This window comes from Nesoenas mayeri, assembly GCF_963082525.1.
Source record: "Nesoenas mayeri genome assembly, chromosome: 4".
In the NCBI taxonomy this organism is placed as follows: domain Eukaryota; kingdom Metazoa; phylum Chordata; class Aves; order Columbiformes; family Columbidae; genus Nesoenas; species Nesoenas mayeri.
The window spans coordinates 4470611-4493156 of record NC_137540.1 but is presented as its reverse complement, the minus strand read 5'-3'; the positions used below and the strand labels follow the sequence as shown (position 1 = coordinate 4493156).

The following is a 22546-nucleotide window of genomic DNA, read 5'->3' as shown; positions in this document are numbered from 1 at the left end:
GTCAACCTGTATTCCTTTAAATAAGCTCCTGGGTTGAGTTTTGTTGTTGGTCACTACAGAAGCAGCTGGAAACTGAGCCCCAAGGAGCTTCTGTGTGTAAAACGCGTTCATGTTCCAGCTAAGGCCTGCTCTTGCTGAGCCTCCGTTCAACGCCTTGGTCTGACTCTGCCTCCTAGGGCAGCCAAACACGCTTTCTATTGATCACTTCAGTTCCTGACACCATGTGCTGAACTTGCTTCTAATATTTTGTAGCACAGCCTGTTCTTGTGAAAAAGGGAAGGCTGCTTTTGTGGTTACACTTGGAGCTCCATTTCCAAGCCGTTTTCATAGAAGAGTGATGCTGTTGGAGAATATAGTCTCTCTCTTCCCTTTATCTTGCCTCTCTCTCACACAAACTCATCAAAGCTTTTTAATTAAATGAGATGCCAGTTTGTTAAACCACTTCTTTAAGGGAGAAAGGAGGACAAAGCTTTAACAGGAATATCGAACACATTAGGTAGTTTTATAATGACATTTTATTCAGAAAACAGTCTGTATAAAAAAAATATTTACAAATATTTTGAAGTTGAAATAAAATGCTATTCTTATGTTCAAATCTGTGTTTTTCTTCCAGTATGTTTTACCCTTTCTCCTCTTCAGCGTTCTCACAGTAAAGGCATCTCTTGGACACTGCCCTGCCACGTCTTTATGTGGTGCTTTTCTGTTACTCGTTTAATATAAAGCAAGCAGCGCTTAATTCTGGAACATAGTTCTGGACAAAACCTCATTTTGAGTTCTCTGCGTGGCAAAAGAGTACAAAATTCAGCCCATTTTCAAGGGGGATTGTAAAGCTGTGAACAACGCTGGTGGCTGCCACAGGCAAAGGCTTCTGCAGAGCCCTGTCACCCACCCTTGGAGTCCCGTGGCAGCTCTGTCACACGTGTGCTGGGAAGCAGGCGCCTGTTCCTAGTTTGTAAGCAACTGTGCTCATGTGGTGCCGCTCACCGTTACCTATAGATGCTGTTTGAAACAACTGTTCATTTGTAGCCATCACTGCGGTATAATTCTGAACTGTAAAAAACGTACGTGACCAGAACCGTTACTCATCCATCACCTTGAAAAGGGCCTTGAAATACTCTCTGGATTGTAACATAGATACTGTTTACAAAGATGTAATTACTGCTGTCATTTTTCTTTGGGTTTGGAGCCTAAACAGGTAGTACAAAAGGAATATTTAATGTTTCCAGAAAAGACTGGTTTTAAACAACAGGGTCAAGGTTACAGACTACTCTGCTAATGGTTAGTTGTGATGGAGCCTGCACTAAGTTATCAACAGTGCTCTGAATAACCACAGAAGTTTTAAACAGTGACTACTTCTGTGATGAGTGAACAGCTGTTTGAATCAAGAGTGCACTGCAGACATAGACCACGCACATCAAACCAACGCTGATTTTGCAACCGTCTCCATGTGTGACTCGACAGCCCGAGAGCGCTCAGCTGTACGAATCCTTTGTGTGCAGAGCTGCAAGCAAGTGTCCGTGTGCAGTATCCACGCACGCGTGTGCCCACCAGGAGTACTGGGGACATTGGAAACCGTCCTCTTGTAAGCAATGCCCTCCCCTTGGCAAAGAGGAGCAGAGGCGCTGCGGGCACAGCTAGGAACTGACGGCGGAGTTACGCTGCTCCGCTTGCTTCCGTATTTGTGCCTAGAACAGAAAGACAATCCGTTACTGTTTGTCTGCAGGCATGTGGATGTGGGCAAGTACGACCAACCCAAATACCGGTATTTTTAAGGAAGCAATGCTTTCAAGCCTTTACATCGTCTTCTCATTGTCTCCTCCGTGACCTGACACGTGGTCTGTGCTGACGTTCCACCTTGTTTACCATCTACACAATGACATCCTTAAAGATGGAAGCCAATTCTTCTTCATGATGAATATATGCTAAAAGTGCATCCTAAAAATGCTCAAGTGCGTTTGCCGGTTTATACATTAAGCAAATCTACATGTTCCAGAACAATTTTTCCCTTCTTGCAGACAAGGAGAACTGTAGCGCTTGGGAGCTGCAGTGTTGGGGGGTTGATGATGGCCGCACCGAGGGTGCACGTCACTCACCAGTTTCCATCGCAATATTTTAATCCACTCATCAGCTTCTATTCCAGTTTTCGCGCACAGGTAGTATGTCCTTAGCGGGAACACTAAACTGTAAGTAAACCATTAAAAATATTCATTATATTGCTAGAAGAAAACAGTAGCTCTTCCTAAAGCTCAATGCAGCTGGCCTGCACCAACAGTTGTTGGGACGGGGCAGGGAGGCTGCGCTCCTGTTCAGTCACCAGGTTTATGGGCAAGAATGGTTTACAGTCACTCACAGCTCAGGGATGTGCTGCCCGAGTCCCATATGGACAGAAGACCCACATTTGGGCACAGAAGTGGTTACTGTGTGACCTGTAGCCATGTTTGAACTGGGAACTGGACCGTACCTAAGTTCCACGGGTCTAGGGGATGATTATACGTGCTTACAGAATTAGGAAAAGAAATGCCCGCTACATATAGACCTACACCTTCCCTGCCAAGAAAACACTCGTTTGGCAGCAGTAATTTGGCAAAGCCACGCAGAAATGACAGAGGCTGGTTGACAGAAAGAGACTTGTGATTTAGAGGAACATCAGGGTTGCAGGGCAGCTTTCGGAAGTGTCCAGTCATTACACTGCAAACTTCCCTGGCTATTCTGACCTTTCCAGTGAGGTGGAAAAAGCTCAGCGACTCACCAGAAACAATTGACTCTTTCCTGGGAATAGTCGAATTGCACGGCTGAGCATTCAGTTAAGTCGAGTGCTCGAATCGGTTCTGTGGCCTTGGAAATAAAACAGTTTTAACACGGGAACAAATGAAAATAGAAGATAAGGCTGGTTCAGTTCAACGCTTCTAGAGGCACACTAGGTTTTTCCAGGCATAGGTAGGCACAATAGCTGTTAATGACATAAATCCAAACTAGCAAACGTAACATCAGTCCTGACATGAGATGAATTGAGCTAAATATATACAAAAGAAAAAGGACAGTCAGTTCAGATCTGGACAAACAACAGAGGAGATCTCCACTGCAGGGAAGTTGGAGCTGGATGCAGACTGTTGAGGGTTTGGTCAATACATTCAAATGTAACTGACCCAGCAGCAAATCTGGTATTGTGTTGAGGAGACAAGGGGATGGTTATAGGTCTTATGAGGTCTAGCCAGCTGTTGGACATTTAATTAATGCCCAAGTGCTTTAAAAGGATGAAGCTGGGTAGTGGCAAATGGGGCAGAAGTAGGAGTGATGAGCTTGGCTGTATGAGTGGTGTGTATTCATCTCACTCTTGGGACAGGTCCAAGAGTGCTCAGGTGCAGGGATGTAAACTGTGTTTGACTACAACTCTCCCTTAAAATGTTGCTTTTCCCTGAAGTGTGAGGGTCCTCCTTTGATTTGTTCCTCTCAGCGTTGCACTCTTGAGCACCTCACAGGAGGCAGCTGAAGCAGAACAGCTCGTTTTCTGCCCAAACACTCTCAGCTGTTCCCATGGCCCTTCATCAGGTGTTTGGAGGCACCTGGTGTTTTCTCCCCTCTCCTAATGTTTTCCTCTGGTGTAGTGTATAACTCACAGCCACCACACCACAGGAAAGCCACTTGTGCTGGGGTGTGCTAACAAATGCCATCTCATGGCCACCACTGTTGGTATCTGCAACCCCACAGCAACAACTGGAGTGCCAGGAAACACCAGAGGAGGCGGCTGTGTTCCCAACAAAGACACCTTCTTGCCTGGTAAGTCACAAATGCTGCCCAAATGTTTTGATAGCTGCCCTTTGAAACGTTATCCCAGAAACTTAATGCGAGTTGGCTTGAAATGAAATGAAAACTGATGGAAGAGCCTGTAAATACTGTTTATAAACGGTGATATTTGGTGAAAGAGGGCAGTTGTGTATGTTGCTGTATTAAAATGTGTTAGAGACTTGAAAGAGGGTTTGGCAGAGGTAAACAGTTTGGCTGTGTTTATAAAGGAACCTGAACTGGAGGTATTGCAAGGGTGGAGAAACTCTAGAGGTATTTATTTGTTTAAGTTTAAGAGAGAAATGGAACAGCAACTGCAAGGACACGCTGTTTTCCCCCAATGCAGCAGGTTAATCTATGACAGAGTGCCAGGATGGCAGCTGTTTTTAATTGAATGGTTTTCCATGTATGCTGTGTGATCACTTGGAATAAAAGGATGCAATCAAGTAATTCTGCAAATACTATAGTATATTTTGCAATGTTTTAGTAGCGCTGCTGTCTTGTTAGGTCGTGTGTCAAAGCTGCCGCTGAAAGCTGGCAAAGAAAGTGGAACAAAGCAACCAAAACCACACTGTTAACAACAACTGTATCAAGTAGGTGAGGCTGACAGAGTACAGTAAATGTTTTCCAACTGTAAAACTTCCTCTTGTTGAAGTCATCAGCAAAGCCCTGACTTTATTGGAAAGGTACAACCCTCTGACAGAGTGGGAGCTTTAGCTTGGGAAGCTGTGACGTGGCTGCAAGAAGCCAGAGATATGAGGAGGCTGCAGCTGCCTTAGTAGAGGTTTTAAGAGTAGAACTGATGTTTGCTACTTACTGTCTGGTCTTTGAAATACTTAAGTTCATTCCTATGCAGTGTAAACCACCTCGTCTTCCAGTTCTGAAAAAGCAAGAACAGATGTTAACTGTCCTGTTGGAATTTAGTGTAATGTCTCTGAGGAAAGAAAAACCTCTAAAGCTGTTGACTTGTTCTGGTTTACAGTTGTGCTTTGTTGTTGCCCAAACACACGCTGTTCCCCTCTGCAGGTGGAGCTACTTCAGCTCTGCACTGTCTGTGTCTTCTGTGGGTGATGGAAAAGTGGAAGGAGCAAGAGTTTTCCTTACCTTGACTATTTTGCCTTGTTTTATCAAATATCCTTCTTTCGTCCCAAGCTGTGAAGTAACAAGGGATGCGGGTTAGAGACTGAGTTCTGCTTCTATTTCCCACGTCCCCCCCTTTGCCCACACCCCTAAGATGGAAGAGCAGCCTGTTCTGGGGGAACCTTCTTGTGGCCCCGTGCCTTGTCGTCACTTGGCGTGGATGGGTCCAGCACTGAAGTCAGTCTCTCAGACCAAGCCTCCCCGGCAAGCTGCTGGCCTGAATATTGAGAAATTGGGTTTTGAACTGTTTCTCTGCCCTATGAGTGGCCTTATGACTTTTCAGATGCTCGCTGAAGCTCTGTGTAAAGACTTAATTGTGAGGCTGCTGACCTCTGAAAACCAAATTCTTCCCAAGTTAATTGCTACTTGCTCTTGATAAACTATTGCCTTTTTGTTGGCTGTATGTGGGAGCAGAGTTCCTTTGGAAATTGAAGTGGAACTTGGCCATGAAGAGAGACATTGAGGATGTTCTTTTATCAACTTCATTAACCCGTATTAATGTAACTCTTCCTCTTTTTCTCTAAAAATAGAGTATGTCATTAAAACTTTCTGTTCTGGACAAACCACCTGCCTCGCTTAGATATGAATTACTGGGGATTTAAAGTCTCTGATTACTGTCTGAGTGAGTCACAGATGTCAGAGCAGGTGGCCCAAATGGATATGAAGATGTTCTCTTGTTTCTCGCACCAGTCCGGTGTAGCGTTTAACATGACACGGCTTTTCACTGGGCTCAGAACCACTAGGGCTGAAAGGTTGGAGGGTCTTCTCTGTCATTTTGCTCTGTTGTGGGTGTAAGTCTGTGTCGGAATACAGCAATGCCACCTCCAGCTTTGAGGTGAGTCTGAAGTAATAAAGACCAAATGTCAAAATGCCCAAAAAACCGTTTTGAGTAATGTATCTATTGGGATATAGGTACTGTCATTAACTTGGTTGTACCATGCTTCAGTTGGAGTTTCTTATGCCAAATGCATCTCTGCCTGTCTTGCACATCTTTTAATATATATGTGTATGTATGTATATATATTTTTTTATTTAATTTTATTTTTTTCCAAAAGATTTTAAACTGACTTAAAATTCAGATGCACTTTCCTTCTTTCCTTGCAGTTAGGAAGGATGCTGTATTTTGCTATCTGGGCACAACAATTTCACCAAACCAAAAAGACTACAAAAAAAACCCCTAATAAATAATGAGTTTGTCTGTCAAGACTACTGTCCGTTTCCTGTCAACTAATCCTCATATTCACTGAGTGAGACAAAGTGTGGCAAACTCCGTAGCTTTGATTTTGCTATTTAGTGTAACCCTTACCTGTGGGGGGCAAGGGAGAGGTTTCCCACTGGCTGTAAAGGATGCTTGGCAAAACAAGGGCTTGGTGTGCAACACTCTGTGTGTTTACGAACACATAAAGGGATGAATTACTGCTGTTATTCCAATAATCACACTAAACTTGGGCCTGGAGAAGCACCTCTCACATCAGAACGCAACTTACTGAGGGAGCGTTTGGAACAAGATCGCTTTCTGTCCTTCCCGTCTGCATCGCCGTGTGAACTCGGACGGACTCGTAAATAGAAGGTTCTTCCACTTTCCGTGGGTAGGGATGCTTCAATACAATTAAGGTTCCTGGAGAGAAAAGGAGCAGGGTTGAGTCATCTGGCAAGGCAGTCTTAGAAAATAACTGGGAGTAGTTGCCTGTTTCTAAAGGATTAGCTTTAGCTCTTGTACCTTTTTAATTCTAGGGAAAGGTATTAAACTCCTCAGGATCTCTGTGACGCTCCCTGTAAGGGGTTTTCCTTGGAAAGGGGCAGGACTTGGGCCACATCCATCCCAGAAAACAATCAGATGCTCTAAATTACTCTGCCATCCTGATAAAACTAGACGAATATTTCTAACATGTATCATATTAATAGGTTACGCTTTTTGAAGGGTATATTCTACAAAAATCCATCACACAAACCGCAGAGTTGGATTCATTTGCCCAGTCTCACTTTCTTGGCTCTGTTGTGTTGCTCAGCATCCTCAATGTCTGGGACACTTGCACCTTGCCTAATTCCCTTATCCCTGTACAGAGGGGGTCAATTCGTTCTTACGTCTCTGAAAACAAGACTGAAAACCCTCTTCACTGCTTCTAAGCAGTGCCTAATTAAACCCCTTCTGCAATGCATGGCAAGTGGTGAAAAATCAAGACGACAACAGAACAGGACCATCAGACAACCCTTAAAGGCAAGTGTCGTGTCCTGCTTGAACCTGCTTTCCAGTTGGGAGTAAGTGGGTAATGCAGAACAAATTCAACCACGGGTTTCACAGTTAGAGCTGAAATGCAGACCAACAACCCACTGTTTGCTGTGTAAATCACTTAATCTGTCAGAGCTTCGGATGCAGGCTTCCCACATTGCCACCACCTTTAACTGTTTTACCGTAGCTCTTTCCAGTTAATAACATTTTGATTATAGCTTTTCCTTCTTCTCCAAAAAAAGATCGTGTTCATTGCACATTCTCTGCATGATTCTCAATAGTGAATCTATTACGCTATTCACAATAGTGGAGAACCTTCTTAAAACAGTAATTGCTACAGCATCTAATGTCACTCTTTAAAAATAAAGTCACGCCACACCAGACACGGCTCCATTTGCATTTTATGCTGATATTGTCAGCTCTTCAAAGAGAAGGGATGATAGAATTGGTAAGAACTTGGATTTGAAACCTGCAGCTGACTGAGTAATTTAAAAGCGAAATAACGTTTAAAGTATAGTTTGTAATGGCAAGAGGGACAAAGGGAAGTGGAAAAATGGTGTTTGAAGTACCCAATTGAAATCTGTTTGCAGGCACTGGGGGTGTATGCAAAGGTGATCTATTCAACTGGCAGCCATTGAGAAGTCAAAATCAGTTTAATTCTCTCTGGCCTTGCAGACAAAAATGCTTCATCCTTTAGAATGAAACTGAGAACACTCCCGTCACCACTCTACACAAACTACTCTCAAGCTGTTGCAAAGAATCAGGGTAGCATCATCTGTACACCGTGCACGAAGAGCCCTGTTGCAGAACTAGGACTAGTTCAACATTTTGTACAATATTTGTTTCCTAGCAAGTTCTCCGTGTTTTTTCTCCACAAAAGATACTTGTACAGAATCACTTGATTACTGTAAAAAAAGAACTAGTAAAAGCTGCACTGTAGCAATATTATTCTTGCACATTTGTGTGTGATATCTATTTTTAAGGAAGAACGACAGTCAGTCCCGTTGCTGGAAATGTTAGCTTCAAGTGACTTTGGCTTTTTTGGTCTGGGTAATGACTTAAAGTTTTTATACATTTTCAAAATATTTTAGGTAAAAACCAACAAAGCAAACATGTAAAAATGACACGTTGGCTGTGTCACTTTGAAAAAAGATAGAAATATAGAAATATGATAGTATATTGCTTCAACCTTGTTACTGACTAGATTCAGCTTGGCTGCTCAATAAGCTGGTGTATCTCGCAGAACATAGTAGCCACAATTTCCTTTAAATTATCTGTGTTTCAGAAGGAAGCGTGCGTATTACTCTGCAGAAAAATAGATGCAAGGCCATGTAGCCATTTGGAGTGTTAAATGAAGCTGTAGTGAGACACGGTTTGTTGGGCTTGAAGCCCAAGCCTGCAGCTGTCCCAGCAAGAAGGAACCGCTGTGCCCCATAGACCAGTTTCCTGTGTGTTCAAGCGCTGATCCAAATCTGGTGTGTCTCTTCAGACACAAAACTGGCTCCAGTGAGACAGAACTTAAATGGAAAATAGTGGAAACCATTATATATTGTGTCTTGTGGGTCTCTGTGTCTTCCTCTCTACTGCTATCCACGGTAAGGGAGGGCAGGAGGTTTCTTGATGTGATGTTCAAATGGCTTTTCTTGTTCTGTACCACGTCCAACTTGAAGAGGTTTCACAGAGCCAGCAGAATCTGATTAGGGAGCTTTAAGGCGACAAGTGAGCCCATCATTCAGCGGTGTTGATCCTGTCCGCAGAGGTCACATAACACCAATGCCTTGAGTACTAATGTCTGCAACACATGCAGTGAAGGAATGGGGAAATACGGGTTTTATATGTCAACCGTAATCTTCACAGTGTTAGGCCTGGGGGTGCATGTCTGATTTCACAGGAAAAATAGCTTACTGTGCAAAAAAAGCATGTAAGCAGCTCTGTGTTTGAAACGCTCTTAAAAGCAACTTAAAAAGAGAATGATTTGAAAGATACAAGTGCCATATTGAGTGTGTCTCTGTGTTTTTCTTGAGGGGGAAAAACATCGTGAAGCAAACCTTGAATTTAATGCTTGCGTTACAAGAGCACTGGTGCGTATTTAGTGTGTGACATATTAGTTATTGCATGTACCAGCTATTCTTTAACTGGTCACTTGCATATATAATTACCATTAGTCTGTGAGTTATTTGCGTATACTCTCTACACAGGATACTGAAGTTTTTGGTGCTAACTTGTGCAGATGCATCTTCAACTCTTAACATTTGAAGCTAAACCTGAAACTGGTGTTGTCATGGTTATATTTGGGGATTCCGGTCTGGTGGTGTTCAACATATTTGTGCAAACCAAGTTTAACCTTTTGACTCTTAATTCAGGTAGCACATTGACTGCTAAAGAAGCCTGTGCTTTCCTTTTTCTTAAAAACAAGACAAATCCCTGTGATGGCAGATGGTACCAGTAGCTTGATCTACTGTAGACAGAAAGGGAGAGGTAATACAGGGCACATCCCCTACCACTGTAGATTTCTTCCTTGGATGAAGAATAGTGGAGCTAAACCATTTCAAGTCTCTTTTCCATTTATCGCATTGAGGGGATTTCAGCTTCATAGCTGAACGTGTATTTCCTCACTGAACGCCCTGCTTTGGTTTTGCCCTTGTTGAGAAGGTTGCACTCCTCCCAGTACATGTGTATTTTGAAATGCTTCCTTCTCTCACCCTGAGAAATCAAAAGGAGCTCATGCCCCAATTAGCAAAAACCCAGTAAGCTTACACGTAGTTCATCTTCAGAATACTCAAAAGAGTTTTTGAAGAGGAACATCTTAGATAATTGAGTTTAATACAAATGTGAATTTCTGAGGATGAACGCTTCAGTGGCAAATCTACCTGATAACACATGGGAAGATCCTTAGACCTGTGTGAAGCACGACTACAAATATGTTCATACAAACATATGGCTCTCCTTACCTGTTTCGCTGCCAATTAAAGGCTGATTTGCAAAATGCATGACTAATTCCTTCAAGCTAGAAAATTCATTAAATCCAAATTTGAATGAGGTTCCTATGTGTTCAACGTGGAAGTGTTTCACGGAATCTTTTCCCCTAAAACACACACACACAAAAAAGGAAAATTTGTCAAGGCATTTGGCATGTATAGTCCTTAAATAGCAGCTTCCACTATGGCAAATCTGGCCCAGATCACAGGCTGAAAATCTCTGTCCTAGCAGAAATACTGCTGCTATTACTGCCCTTTACTAATACTCAACACATCTGAGACTTGGGTTTATTAAGAAAAATCTAATTGTTGCTTTACAGATACGAGATGATGAAAGCCTAGAAAGGTCAATTTAACTTAACTCTTGCAGCTATCAGTAAAAAGGCTTACAAATGAGGTTTGCAGCCCTCTAAGCAGGATGATATCCCCTTGCTTACTAGCCCTTAGTCTTGATAGTGTAGCTGTATTACTCTGTATGTGTCTTTTCTTCTCATTAAAAATGTCTTCTGTTTCTCGTTCAAAAATAGGCTGCCTCCTTTTTGCACACAAATGGAGATTTAATAACCTAAGTTTAGATACGTAAGGCTTTAGGATTTGTCTGCTCGTCTCTGTACTCAGGCGAATGGTTCCTCTATGGTGGGCACTGTCCAATATGAACCAAGGTCCTTTTTGGTTCTTCTTCTGTCAGGGAAGTAGCAGCACCTGTTTGTGAGAGCTGATGGTATTTAGAGAAGTGTGTGAGGACTCGCTTCCCGGACGGGGAATTATTTAGATTTCGGAAGTCGGTGAAGTGCGAGTATCTCTCCTGTGAAAGCGTTACTTCTGTTAATGTTACTAGCACCCAAAACAGTCCAGAGAAAACCTTGTCTCAGGGAAAGTGTATGTAGAAAATATAGTGAATAAAGGTGTTTATAGTGTCTTTTTCATTCCAGGGGAGGTTTAGATTGGATATTAGGAAAAAATTCTTCCTGGAAAGGGTTGTCAGGCATTGGAACAGGCTGCCCAGGGCAGTGGTGGAGTCACCATCCCTGGAGGGGTTTAAAAGGCGTTTAGATGAGGTTCTTAGGGACACAGGTTAGTGCTGGAGTTTGGTTGGGTTATGGTTGGACTCTGATCTTGAGGGTCTCTTCCAAATTAAATAATTCTATGATTATTGTCACTTCCACAAGAGATTATCATTTCAAACACGTATTTCAACAGTACTCAAGTATACATCATGTAGTACTCATGATATTGTATAATAGAACATCAACCTCCCGCATGTGTAAGCCAGGTGCAAAATAGCTGATGTGACTTTGCCGCAGGGTTTTCATCTCTTCATTTAATTTCACGGGAAACACCATGTTGCAATGAGAGCAACTTCTACCTCATTTCCCAGTTCCTTTTTAAAGTTGGCTAATGCAGCTGGGGAGGGGATTTCAGGCCATGTGTCATCTCTCTGCAGCTGTCAATAAAACCCTCAAGGGATGTCTCTGAGCTCTGTTGCCTTTTAAAAAAGCCCTATAGTAATGACTGAAGTTCCTTGTGAGGCAGAAAGTAAAGCTGTAGAATTTTAGGAAAGAAAATGACTGCTAAAATTGCTAAAATTAGGCTTTACACAAAAAAGTATCAGAACAAAACTGAGTGACTTATTCCAAAATGAAGTTTCAATATTAGTCACAAAAAAAATGGAAAGGAAAACTTAAGAGAACAGTAGCAAATTATTACAACATTTTAAAATCTAATTCAGTATTTCAAGGGAGCAGCTTCACCAGAAATTCCTGTAAGAGAATAAAAGATCAAACTCCAGCTTGGGACGTTCAGTTCACATGGTAATGCAGAAAGTGGCTCTTGTTACTACATGGGGAGCCAAACTAAAGACTGGAATTGGCCTGTAGGTCTTTGCCAGGTCTTCTAAGGCTAGAATTTGTTAAAGCAGCAAATTTATTCTCATTAATTAACACTTTAGCTTTTGTTTCCTATTAAGAGAACAGCTCTTCACATTTTATTACAATAGATTGTTTCCTGAGTGCCTTTGGCAACTGCCTTCAAGACAGTATTTTTTTTAATTGTTAGAGGTAGATTAAATAATATTCAGTTACATTTTACAGTCAAAAATATTAACCAGAAAAACAATGATTCATTTTAAATACATATATTTTTTTAACAGAATGCTATTACTTATAAATGCGACTACTCTCTTTCCCAAGACTTGCATTCAATTCATTGATTGCTACTCTGAATACTTATTTTGTAACACCACCTACAGATCTACCAGGCACCCCCCAAGCTCCTTGTATGAACGGCTATCTATAGCAGCAATAATTTCAGCAGTGTATGTACGGGCACACTTGCTCCTGGGTCTTCTATCAGAGATGAGTGAAGTGAGTCATATTTGCCTTTTATAACAGGGTACATGCAAATTGCATTTTCCTCAGTTTCCAAGTGACTAAACTTCCAAATTATAACAGCTCCCGGTACCGACCATGCAGAAAGTCACAATTTCAAGGGCGTATGCTGTGTTACCATCTATTAAGGTATTGAATAACTACCACCATTATATTGATCAAAGTGACTTTAGCTGAAGAAGTTACGGGGATTCAGCTGAGCTGTGGTCACTAATTGTTCAGTTTGAGGCAAAAATGGGCTTAAAGGCACTAGCTTTAACTTTCATTGTTAAAGGCTTAATATCTCATACAGTTACCAAAGGCTGAAAATGTACTTAGGGCTGGTCACCTCAATCCAGCTGATGTGCAGCAACTACCTTGTGTGTCTAATACAAGCACCTTTCGTATGGTCTCTCTAAAATATTGTGGCTTCTTGGGAGATTCCTTGAATGTGATTGAGTGGTGAGTGCCCAGGCCTATAGGCTACGTGTGCTCTAAAATGTCTGCATCCTGATAGGATGTAAATTACTGATTACTTCAAGGGCCTGATATCTTGGGAGATATTGTTTGAACTAGTTGTGTGTTACTGGCTAAAACCGAGTCTTAGCTCAAAACTGAGAAGTAAAATAACCCAGGAAAACATCGTATTGTCCCTCAGATGATGGTTCCTATACAGTGATCCAGAAACTGGTGAAGTTTTTGCCTATTAACTGGTATATTTACTACAACACTCATCATAAAACTTCTCTATTCCCATCAGCTGTTTCTTAAACCCTTGTAACTGACTTAGAGGTTTTTACCATGCAGACTGGACATCTACAGGAGACCCATTGAGTTATGGTTTTTGCCAATAACATTAACTCATAGTTTGCAAAAATGAGAGCAATTTCTAAATCAAATCAATTGTATTTCTCTTCTAACAAAAAAAATTCAGCTGTGTTATATCATTAGGAACATGTTTTAAAACAGTTCAAGCCCTAGTAAGAAATCTGCACGTCATCTCAATGCATGAGACAAACTGAGAGTAAGTGAAGAGTTTAAAACTGTTAGATAAACTGACTTGTGTGCACATCGTACCGTACAGAGAGGGAGTACAAGTCTTCTCTTTCATTGCTCTTCCTCAAGAGATAGCTTCCATCCTGCCCATTGGAAAGCAGCAGCGCTTCTGCTGCGTGTCGAGTGAGGTTACCGTGGTACCAGCTGGGAAGACACAAGGTGTTAAAGCATCATTAGCTCAGCTCTTGACCGGCGGTTTCTGCTGCTAACGTTGCTGTGATTTTGAGTTACCATCCTTCTTACAGGCACATTGCACAGAACTCTACCCCGTTCAGCACACTCCTTTTGACATATTGGTTTTAACTATGAAGTTGTGTGCAAACAGCTGACGTTTTGCTTTATCTAAAAAAAACCCTTGCAAAAGCAACAATTTACCCAGGTCTCTGCTGATAAGGTGAAAGCAATTTGGGGGGGTATACAGGATCTTTTGCCTATTTTCAGAATCTTTGCTTCCTGACATATCTACACGCTTTGCTACGTTTCCTCTTTTGGGGCAAACTCCTCCCAAACTCTGTGTTTCCCGAGCTCAGTTCACGTGCACTGTTAAGATCTGCACTCAAACACGGGGTTTTTTTGCCTAAGCTTAAAAATTTCATGTGCAAAATAATCTTTTTGCAAGAAGCAATAGAGTAAGTTTAACTGATGGAATTTGAAGTGAAAATTTAGGAAATCTTGCCATTGTTCCCACTTGGCTATAGGTGGTCTGAACTATGCAGTGGAACATCTAAACACCTGCTTCATTTAACTTCTGTTAAAACTAGCTTCATTTATTTATTTTAATATGGTAAATCCTGCTGGAGATGCTGCGTGCAGATATTAAGGATAATTATATACATGCTCCAGAAGCTCTGGTGCAGGAGGGGATGCTGTTTGACCGAAAGCTATAGTGTGATCGCAGCTCTTCCTGCCCCTTGTATCATGACAATCTTCAAACTGCGAGGAGGTGCAATTGTACCCTCTTTCTCCTTATCTGTTCATTGCAAATCGCCACTAAACTTGGCATCTCCCACAAAGTTTTAACTCTGAGCTGCCTATTTGAAAGGCCAGCTGGCTGATAAATTGCTATATAAGAGACTCCAGGCTGTTAACCCTGTGGAAGACAAGCCCCACGTGAAACTCAATACGGGCAGCATGTTGCTGCTTTGGCTCCAGAACGTGCTTCAGGGACCATCTACACACTAGAATAAAATAATGAATGTTTAAAGATCAACGTGTCATCCTCTGAAACACCTGTCAGCCAAAATCCGCTTTGGGATTAACTGCCCAAGTAAGTAACAGGCAAAGGTCAGATGAGTCCTGATGCGATGAGGATCGTATCGGCACACACCTTATCTCCAAAAAGCCTTTTATTGAGATTTTAAAATAGAAGTCAATTAAGCTTAAAAAATGTTCTGTTTAAACTCTTGCTTTACACATAAAATTCCAGTGACTAATAAAATTTTACTGCTATACAAAAAAAACGCATTCCAACTTAATTGGGAGAATAACGTTTCAAAGTGCAGTTTTAAATCTTTGCTGACCAGGCTGTACCATTCGTTCTTCTTGCCTAAATATGTTGTCTCAGGCAAAAATGCCTCAAATTTTACCGTGTTCCTCTTGCTCAGCTTAAAAAGTAGAAGTGGATGTGAGACAATAATACAGATGTTGGTGCCCAAGTCACTGTGTTATATATATATATCTATATATATATCTATCTATTTTATTCTCCTCCGGACTGTCACAGATGGTTCAATCAGTAACAACTGTCAGGTTACTTGGATATTCCGCTGTGAAAATGGTCCCCCAAACTTTGTTCCAATTGCACAAACACAGGTAAAATTTAAGAATGTTTTGGAAAATATAGCGTTTGACTACCAGGAAGGTAAATCAATACGCAAACAGGCTGCTCTCCCAATCAAGCCTGCCCGATGGCACAAATAGCAGTGAACAGGACTAAAAAGAAACCGACTAGAACACTACTCCATACACTTCAGTTGAATTTAAGTGTTTGCCAGAGGGTTTATATTTATTTATCTTGTTTAGAAAAAGATCTTTTAGGCAGTTCTTTTGAAATTTGCAGGCAAATCAAGGTGAGAGATACAGCTCATTCAGCAAGATGCTGTAAAGGGCCGGCACCTTTAGCTTTGGTTATCTTCTGTGTGGAGGTGGAGGAAGCTGTTGATAGAAAACATCGTACTATATCTTCTTGCCTTCTTAAAACAAGAAATTTATAAAATCAAAAGGTGTTACAAACATGCATCTGTTTGAAGCCCCTGGCAAGTCCTTCAAAAAGCTGAATTATCTTAACTCTTTCATTCTGAACCACTGTGCATATCACAGAATCGACTGGGTTGGAAAAGACCTCAGAGATATCCAGTCCAACCCTTGGTCCAGCTCCAGTCCATTGACTAGATCATGGCACTAAGTGCCATGTCCAATCTCAGTTTAAGAACCTTCAGGGCCGGTGATTCCAGCACCTCCCTGGGCAGCCCTTCCAATGCCTGACCACTCTCTCTGCACAGAATTGCTTTCTCATCTCCAGCCTCAATTTCCCCTGGCAGAGTCGAAGCCCATGGCCCCTTGTCCTATTGCTGACTGCCTGGGAGAAGATATCTTGCATATCTTTCTGAAGGTACTTCCAAAACTCAACTTCATTTGACCCAACTTACAGAGTCTTGTATTCATTACAAAAACCAGACTGAAAACCACCAGCACTGTAGAAATTGCCTGGGGCTCCTGATTCAAATTTCTCTGAAGAATCACAAGGAGAAAGAGGAAAGTCCTTCCCTGCTTCAGAGCTACTTCTGCTGGCTGCCCTTGGCCTTGCACATCCTCCTGTCTTGCACACATACGTACTTCTGGGAGGCTTTTCTTTTCTAATTATTTCATTTCTCCTATTAAAAAACCCCACACGCTCCCCTTTTTTGGTTCCTTATAGCTGATTTGACTAGCAATCTCAGTTTCAGAGTTTATAATTGCTGCCATCCATTCTTGGTGCTTTGACTTTGTCCTGAGTTACATTAGATCTCTCTGTCCCGTACTTGTAAGCGTGTTTGTGTTGTGGAAGGACCACACTATTTTTCCTGCTTTTCGGAGTGTTCATTTGTTCTTTTCTTTAACAATTCAAGATCCTTCAAAGAAAAACGGTAACGAAACTTCATTTCCATGTCGTCTGCAGATCAGACAGCCCTTAGGTATGGCAACTGTTCCTGCTAATGCTGTTGACAAAGAAACCATACAGATATTTTGCAAAACATTTCTGCCTATGTAAATAGGAGCTGGTGAATAAACCTGCAGTTGGCATCAGGTGGATTAACTTTTAAAAGTATCCGAATGCACAAGGAACACAAACACTCATCTATGGTTAACAACAGGATGAATGTTGAGTGATATATAGTTTCAAAGTGTAAGAAAATTAAACTCATTGTGGTAGATTTTTTTTTTAATATTAAAAAAAAAAAGATGCAAAACTTGCCAATATCTACCACCATAAGAAAACCACCCAGGGTAAATAACTGCTCTGAATAACACTGAGCCTCAAGGATGTATTCACATCTTAATTTGAAGGAGAAATACACTGCACTGTTTGATGGAGTGACCAACAAAGCACTGACTTATTTCATTTGGCTGGACACAATGATTTTCATGTGCTTTATTCCAAAACTGACTCTACAAAATAGCCTTCCTAGTTCTCTGTTCTCAGCGTGCTGGATCTTGGATCAGATCTGTCAAGGCTTCTGGTGGGTGTTTTGTTTGTTTGTTTTACTTCATTTTGACTTTTTTCCTAATATCAAACCCTGGAAGTGTTACCTATCATCTGGAAGTCACAAAGGGCTCTTTTTCATTAGGAAAAATGAAGTTTTAGCAACATTTTTAATGGCACACAACCCGACAGAGGTCGAGAGAACCAACAAAAGGGTGAGAATGCCAAGATGCAACCGACATTGGTGTTTATCAGACGTCCTATCAATGTGTCACACTGAACGCTTAAGCATACACCTATGCAAAGTACTTTGTTGGAATACAAGGGTGTCATTTCACAGGAAAAATAATTTAAAAATAGAACTATGAGGAAGTAACATCGGTGTATCCAGTCTCAAATTTCATGTCTTCTAACTGTTGGCTTTCACTAGTTCAGCTTCTGCTTTTCACTTCCATTTTCTCACTCCCTTCTTTCAGCTGCCTTTGTTCTGATTTCCACCCATTTCTTTTGCCCGCTTTCTAGCTGTTGTAACTTTGCCCTTGTTGCCATGAGAAATATAGATGAAAGAAAAACATTCTTAGGATAATTTGCCCTATCCCAGTCACATCATTTCCTCAGTTCTCCAGTTTTATCACCATCTGGTCTAGGCCTGTGGTCTAATTTCTCTTCTCTTGCTAAAACTAAACATAATGTGTATCGTCCAGTCTTACCAAATACCAGCTGTCAGTGTATTGTCAAACCTGGAGCTGGAGGAAGGTAAAAACTGTGCTGCAAGGGATGACAAAACCCACTTCAACTGCGAAAGGAAAGAGGTTACAAAAACTTGTTTCCTCTTGCCCCATCGCTCTCACCTCCAAAAGACAAACAGCGTCACCGATGTTGGGACAGAAGCTGTGTTACCAGACCAGCCCGTAACCACTTGTATGACGGGATATTCCACATTCTCGTCTCTTGTGCAAATAGAGTGAATTGCAGTCTGGAATTCCCCAAACTCAGGTTATGTGTGACCAGCCACTGCAGCGGGCAGGGTGTCCTTAGAGCGGTAACAGCAATAATGTGATTGGGAAAATAATTGGCTTCAGAAATAGCCAGAGAGACCCTCAAAGAAGATTCACAATGTCCTTTTCCTTTAGGCTAAGATGCTTGTATCTCCTTGAGAAACTTCAGTGCCCCCTTTTTAAGTATTGGGGTAGATTTAGGGAAGAAGTTAATGAATGAGGTAACACGTTTTTAACAACGTGCTCTGATTTTAATCTAGCTTTTTGCTTGCCGTTAGTTCCACCTATAAACACATTGACAAGGAAGCTGAGAGAATGTGAATTTCCACTTTGAACTCTTGATTGACCACCCAAACTCTCCAAATAAATATAAGCCACTTCAGACTTAAAAAAATAGTTTGGGTTTTTTGGTTGCGGTTTGGTTTGGGGGGGGTGAGTTGATTGGGGCTTGGTTGTGTTTGTTTGGCTTGGTTGTGTTTGTTTGGCTTGGTTGTGTTTGTTTGGCTTGGTTGTGTTTGTTTGGCTTGGTTGTGTTTGTTTGGCTTGGTTGTGTTTGTTTGGCTTGGTTGTGTTTGGTTTGTTTTCTGTGTTTTGTTGGGGTTTTTTGTTGTTTGCTTGGGTTTTTTTAAGCAATGCCAAACCCATCACTCTCGATTTCCTTTGTTGTGATGTAAAAAGTCCATCCTTACAAATACTGAGGCTCTGGAGAAAAACAATCCAATCTGAGAAACAGCTGTGGATATGTCTAGATCTTTCAGTGACTGTGTAATCCCAATGATAAGTGGGATGCTCAAATCTTATTTCTTGATTGTTTTTCCTGTGACACATGGGATATCTCTAGAGCGGGGTAAAATAAAGCTGCAGTTTGTATCCATTGACTTTCTTTTCCTCTTCTCCCTTCCTCCAGCTCTGATATTCTCAGTCTAATTATAGGAGTATTAATCTAGAACAGCCCAGCAAATACCAGGTCAGGTACCCAGAGGGGAGTTTTTTATGCTCTATGCCCATCTACATTGCAGCCAACTTTGTTTTGATGATCAGTTTTCTGAGTAAACTACAAGGATATCCTGCTACCCACTCTCCTTTCTCTTAAAAGTAAAGCAGCACTTCCTATTTTACACTTCTTCAAACCTTTAGCTACTTTAATTTTTGAGCAGTAAAGCAGAAGCTCTAAAATAACCTGTTTCGGATTCCTCCCTAAAGGAATGTGAATGTCAAAGCTGCTCATTTGAATTATACTTGTCTGTTGGTCTTTACTGTGGCAATGACATATATTCCTCACCAGAATTGGTCTCAGTTGTGCTAGACACTGTGTCAGGTCTAAGGGGAACTCAGCACTGTGATAGCACCAGGGACTAAGTTTAGGGTAAAAACAACATTGTGGTGGCTAAGAATTGAATGTTATGGTCAGGAGAGTGACACACTGACTTCTCACAGCCAAGGAAGTATTTACATTAAGAGATCTTTTAGACTCTGCTACCAGGATGTTTGGTGTGTCAGGACTTCTATTTGAAAAACAAAAAAAGTGGCTTTAGTATTAGCCAAAAATAATTGTTTAATAATCTGAAGGAAATCTGTGCTTGGCATTGCTTATTCTTCTTTAGTGCGCTTAACTCAACTGACGGAGATGCTTAGTATTTTGTGGCAGGGTGAAAAGTCTGGGTTTTCAATACAAGTGTAATTAAAATAAAGAAGTGACAGCTTTAAAAAATGCATGTTTGTAGCCTTCTCATCCATACTGGTACCACACCAGGCACCACGTCAAGCTGCAGTCCTACAAGATTATCTATGAGGCTGAACTCCTTGCCAACCAGGGAGGCTGTTCATAAGCACAGGTTACTGGCATAAATCAACTCAGACTCTATAGTCTAAATGAATAAAAGTCTGGCAATTAGGAATCATCCTTCCTACAGCAGCTGCAGCTCTTTTTTTTTCCCTCCCCATAGATAGTTTTTTAGGATGAGTGTTATCTTACAGATGTAAAATAAAAGTATATAATGGCCACTGGGTGCCATTGCAAAATTACTTCCATTTCATATTTGTTATATGCTTCAGAAACAGGCACTTAAATAACAGGTTCTTCTCAATATGGGGAAATATCAGCAGTGTGGAGATACTAATTCCAAGTCTGTTTGTTACACTCCAATTTCTTCACTAAGTGAATTAATCACAACCCCCCTTCACCCCCCATGATTTGGTCCTTATCTGTAAGTACTCAGGAACCAATAAACATTTAATTTTCTATTTATTCTTTTTGAATGCAGAAATTACATCAGGGACATTTTGCTTTTCCAGTATCTTCACTGTCCCTTCTTATGCTTTGTCTTCCCTTTGCTTTGCTGCCACCGACCCTTCCCTCCCTGGCCTCCCAGTGCCACCTCTGCTGCTCTTCCAGCCTGTGTTTCTCCTCATCCATGGCAATGCTGCCGGCAAGAACACAACCCAAACCTTCCTCCTGTAAAACCCAAAGCTAACTGGCAGGCAACACACAAGTCACACTGGATGGGGAACCAGTTCTGCTGAAACCTTCGGCCTTCCTTCTTTCGCTCCTCGGGTTTTGCTTTTGAGTGAGGGCGATACCCTTATCACAGCTGGGATGTGGGAGATCTCTGTAGGGAGATGGCCAAGGGGACAGTGCAGCTCTGAGGACAAGCTCTGGGTTTGGTGATGCCCTGAGAGGCAGGTAAACAACATGGCACAACCCGGGACACACAACTCAGGAGGTTTCAACATGGCAGAGCTTCTCTGGGGGAAGCTGTAGCCCTCTCATGGTCCACTACATTTGAAACGCCTGCCTGAGCTCTAATTTCATAGAATCACAGAGCCATTTCAGTTGGAATAGAAACTTGGGATCATAGAGTCCAACCATAACCGAACTCTAGCACTAAGCCATGTCCTTAAAGACCTTGTCTAAATGGCTTTTAAGCCCCTCCAGGGATGGTGACTCCACCACTGCCCTGTGCAACCTGTTCCAATGCCTGACAGCCCTTTTCGGGAAGAATATATTTCTCCAACCCATCCGCAGCATCCTCTGTGCACAGGAGCCTGCCGGCCTCTCAAACACACCCCAGGGGCGAGTCGCTGGGCTTCCCCGAGGGGCTGCACCCTGTCCTGGGCTCACAGAGCCCTTCAGTGGCCTCGTTAAAACAAACCCCAGTTTCTTACACCTCGTTTCATTTCATAGAATCATCAAGAACTAGCATCTCCTGCCCCGTCGGTCAGCCCGGCTACTTCGCGCAGGGACCCCCCGGGGTTATGACCCCCGACCGCCCCTTACCCGAGCGCCTCCAGCTCCTCTCCCGGCGGCTCGGCGGGACGCGGCTCCTGGCGCTGGCTCATGGTCCCCCCCGGTTCTCGTCCCGGCCCTCGCCCCGCCGAGGGACGCCGGCTGCCGGCGGCCGCCCCCGCGGGCCGCTGAGGAAGTGAGGGAGCGGACGGGGCGGTGGCAGCGGGACCGACCGCACCGCCCCGGGAGGGGCCGCCCCGCATCGCTGCCGGGGGGAGGAAGGGAACTGACCCGAGGGATCCTCGGGGCCACTCAGCAGCGCTGGCCAGAGCCCCCCCGAGGAAGCTGGGGGTGCCCGGTGTGTGCCGTGTGTGTCTCCCGTACTGGAATCCATTATTCCCTGAACACTTAATGATAGAATCATTTGGGTTGGAAGAGACCCTCAGGGTCATCCAGTCCAACCATAACCCAACCCAACTCCAGCACTAACCCGTGTCCCTAAGAACCTCATCTAAACGCCTTTTACACCCCGCCAGGGATGGTGACTCCACCACTGCCCTGAGCAGCCTGTTCCAATGCTGACAACCCTTTCCATGAAGAATTTTCTCTTAATATCCAATCTAAACCTCTCCTGGCACAACCCGAGGCCATTTCCTCTTGTCCCATCACTTGTTACCTGGGAGAAGAGCCCAACCCCTCCATGCTCCAACCTCCTTTCAGGCAGTAGCAGACAGCGATCAGGTCTCCCCTCAGCTCCTGTTCTCAGGCTGAACAGCCCCAGCTCCCTCATTCCGCTCCTCATCAGACATATGTCAAGAAGCAAGTGTTCAGCCAAGGCGTAACATGTTTCCTAATATCCAATGTAAACCTCTCCTGGCACTAATATTTCTTATTACTTTAATCTGCGTGTCCCAGAAGTTCATATTCTGCAGCTTTTCATGTATATTCCTTTTTCTCTTGCAATGGATGTGCCTCAACCCTTCTGTGTCAGCCAGAGTACTCACTGAGGAAATCCGTGGAGGTTTCTGGATTAAGGTGAATCACAGAATCATTTTGGTTGGAAGAGATCCTAAAGATCATAGAGTTC

General features: G+C 42.6%; 1 protein-coding gene across 1 annotated transcript; it reads right to left on the bottom strand.

Annotated features, from left to right (window-relative positions):
- Window positions 1-833: 833 nt before the first annotated feature.
- DAPP1 (dual adaptor of phosphotyrosine and 3-phosphoinositides 1) lies at window positions 834-21636 on the bottom strand. The gene is made up of 9 exons (XM_080343347.1): window positions 21511-21636; window positions 13575-13697; window positions 10105-10238; window positions 6411-6541; window positions 4888-4935; window positions 4601-4663; window positions 2750-2835; window positions 2094-2181; window positions 834-1685 (listed from the first exon to the last, which is right to left on the bottom strand). Exons 1-9 carry the CDS (start codon window positions 21570-21572, stop codon window positions 1635-1637), a joined length of 786 nt encoding a protein of 261 aa, XP_080199473.1. The 5' UTR covers window positions 21573-21636; the 3' UTR covers window positions 834-1634.
- Window positions 21637-22546: the final 910 nt, after the last annotated feature.

Coding starts and splice junctions, on each gene's coding strand:
- DAPP1 (XM_080343347.1), bottom strand. CDS start 21,572: ATGAGCCAGCGCCAGGAGCCGCGTCCCGCCGAGCCGCCGGGAGAGGAG. Junction 13,698..21,510: donor GAGGAGCTGGAGGCGCTCGG/GTAAGGGGCGGT, acceptor GTGTCTTCCCAG/CTGGTACCACGGTAACCTCA. Junction 1,686..2,093: donor AAATATTGCGATGGAAACTG/GTGAGTGACGTG, acceptor TTTCTGTTCTAG/GCACAAATACGGAAGCAAGC.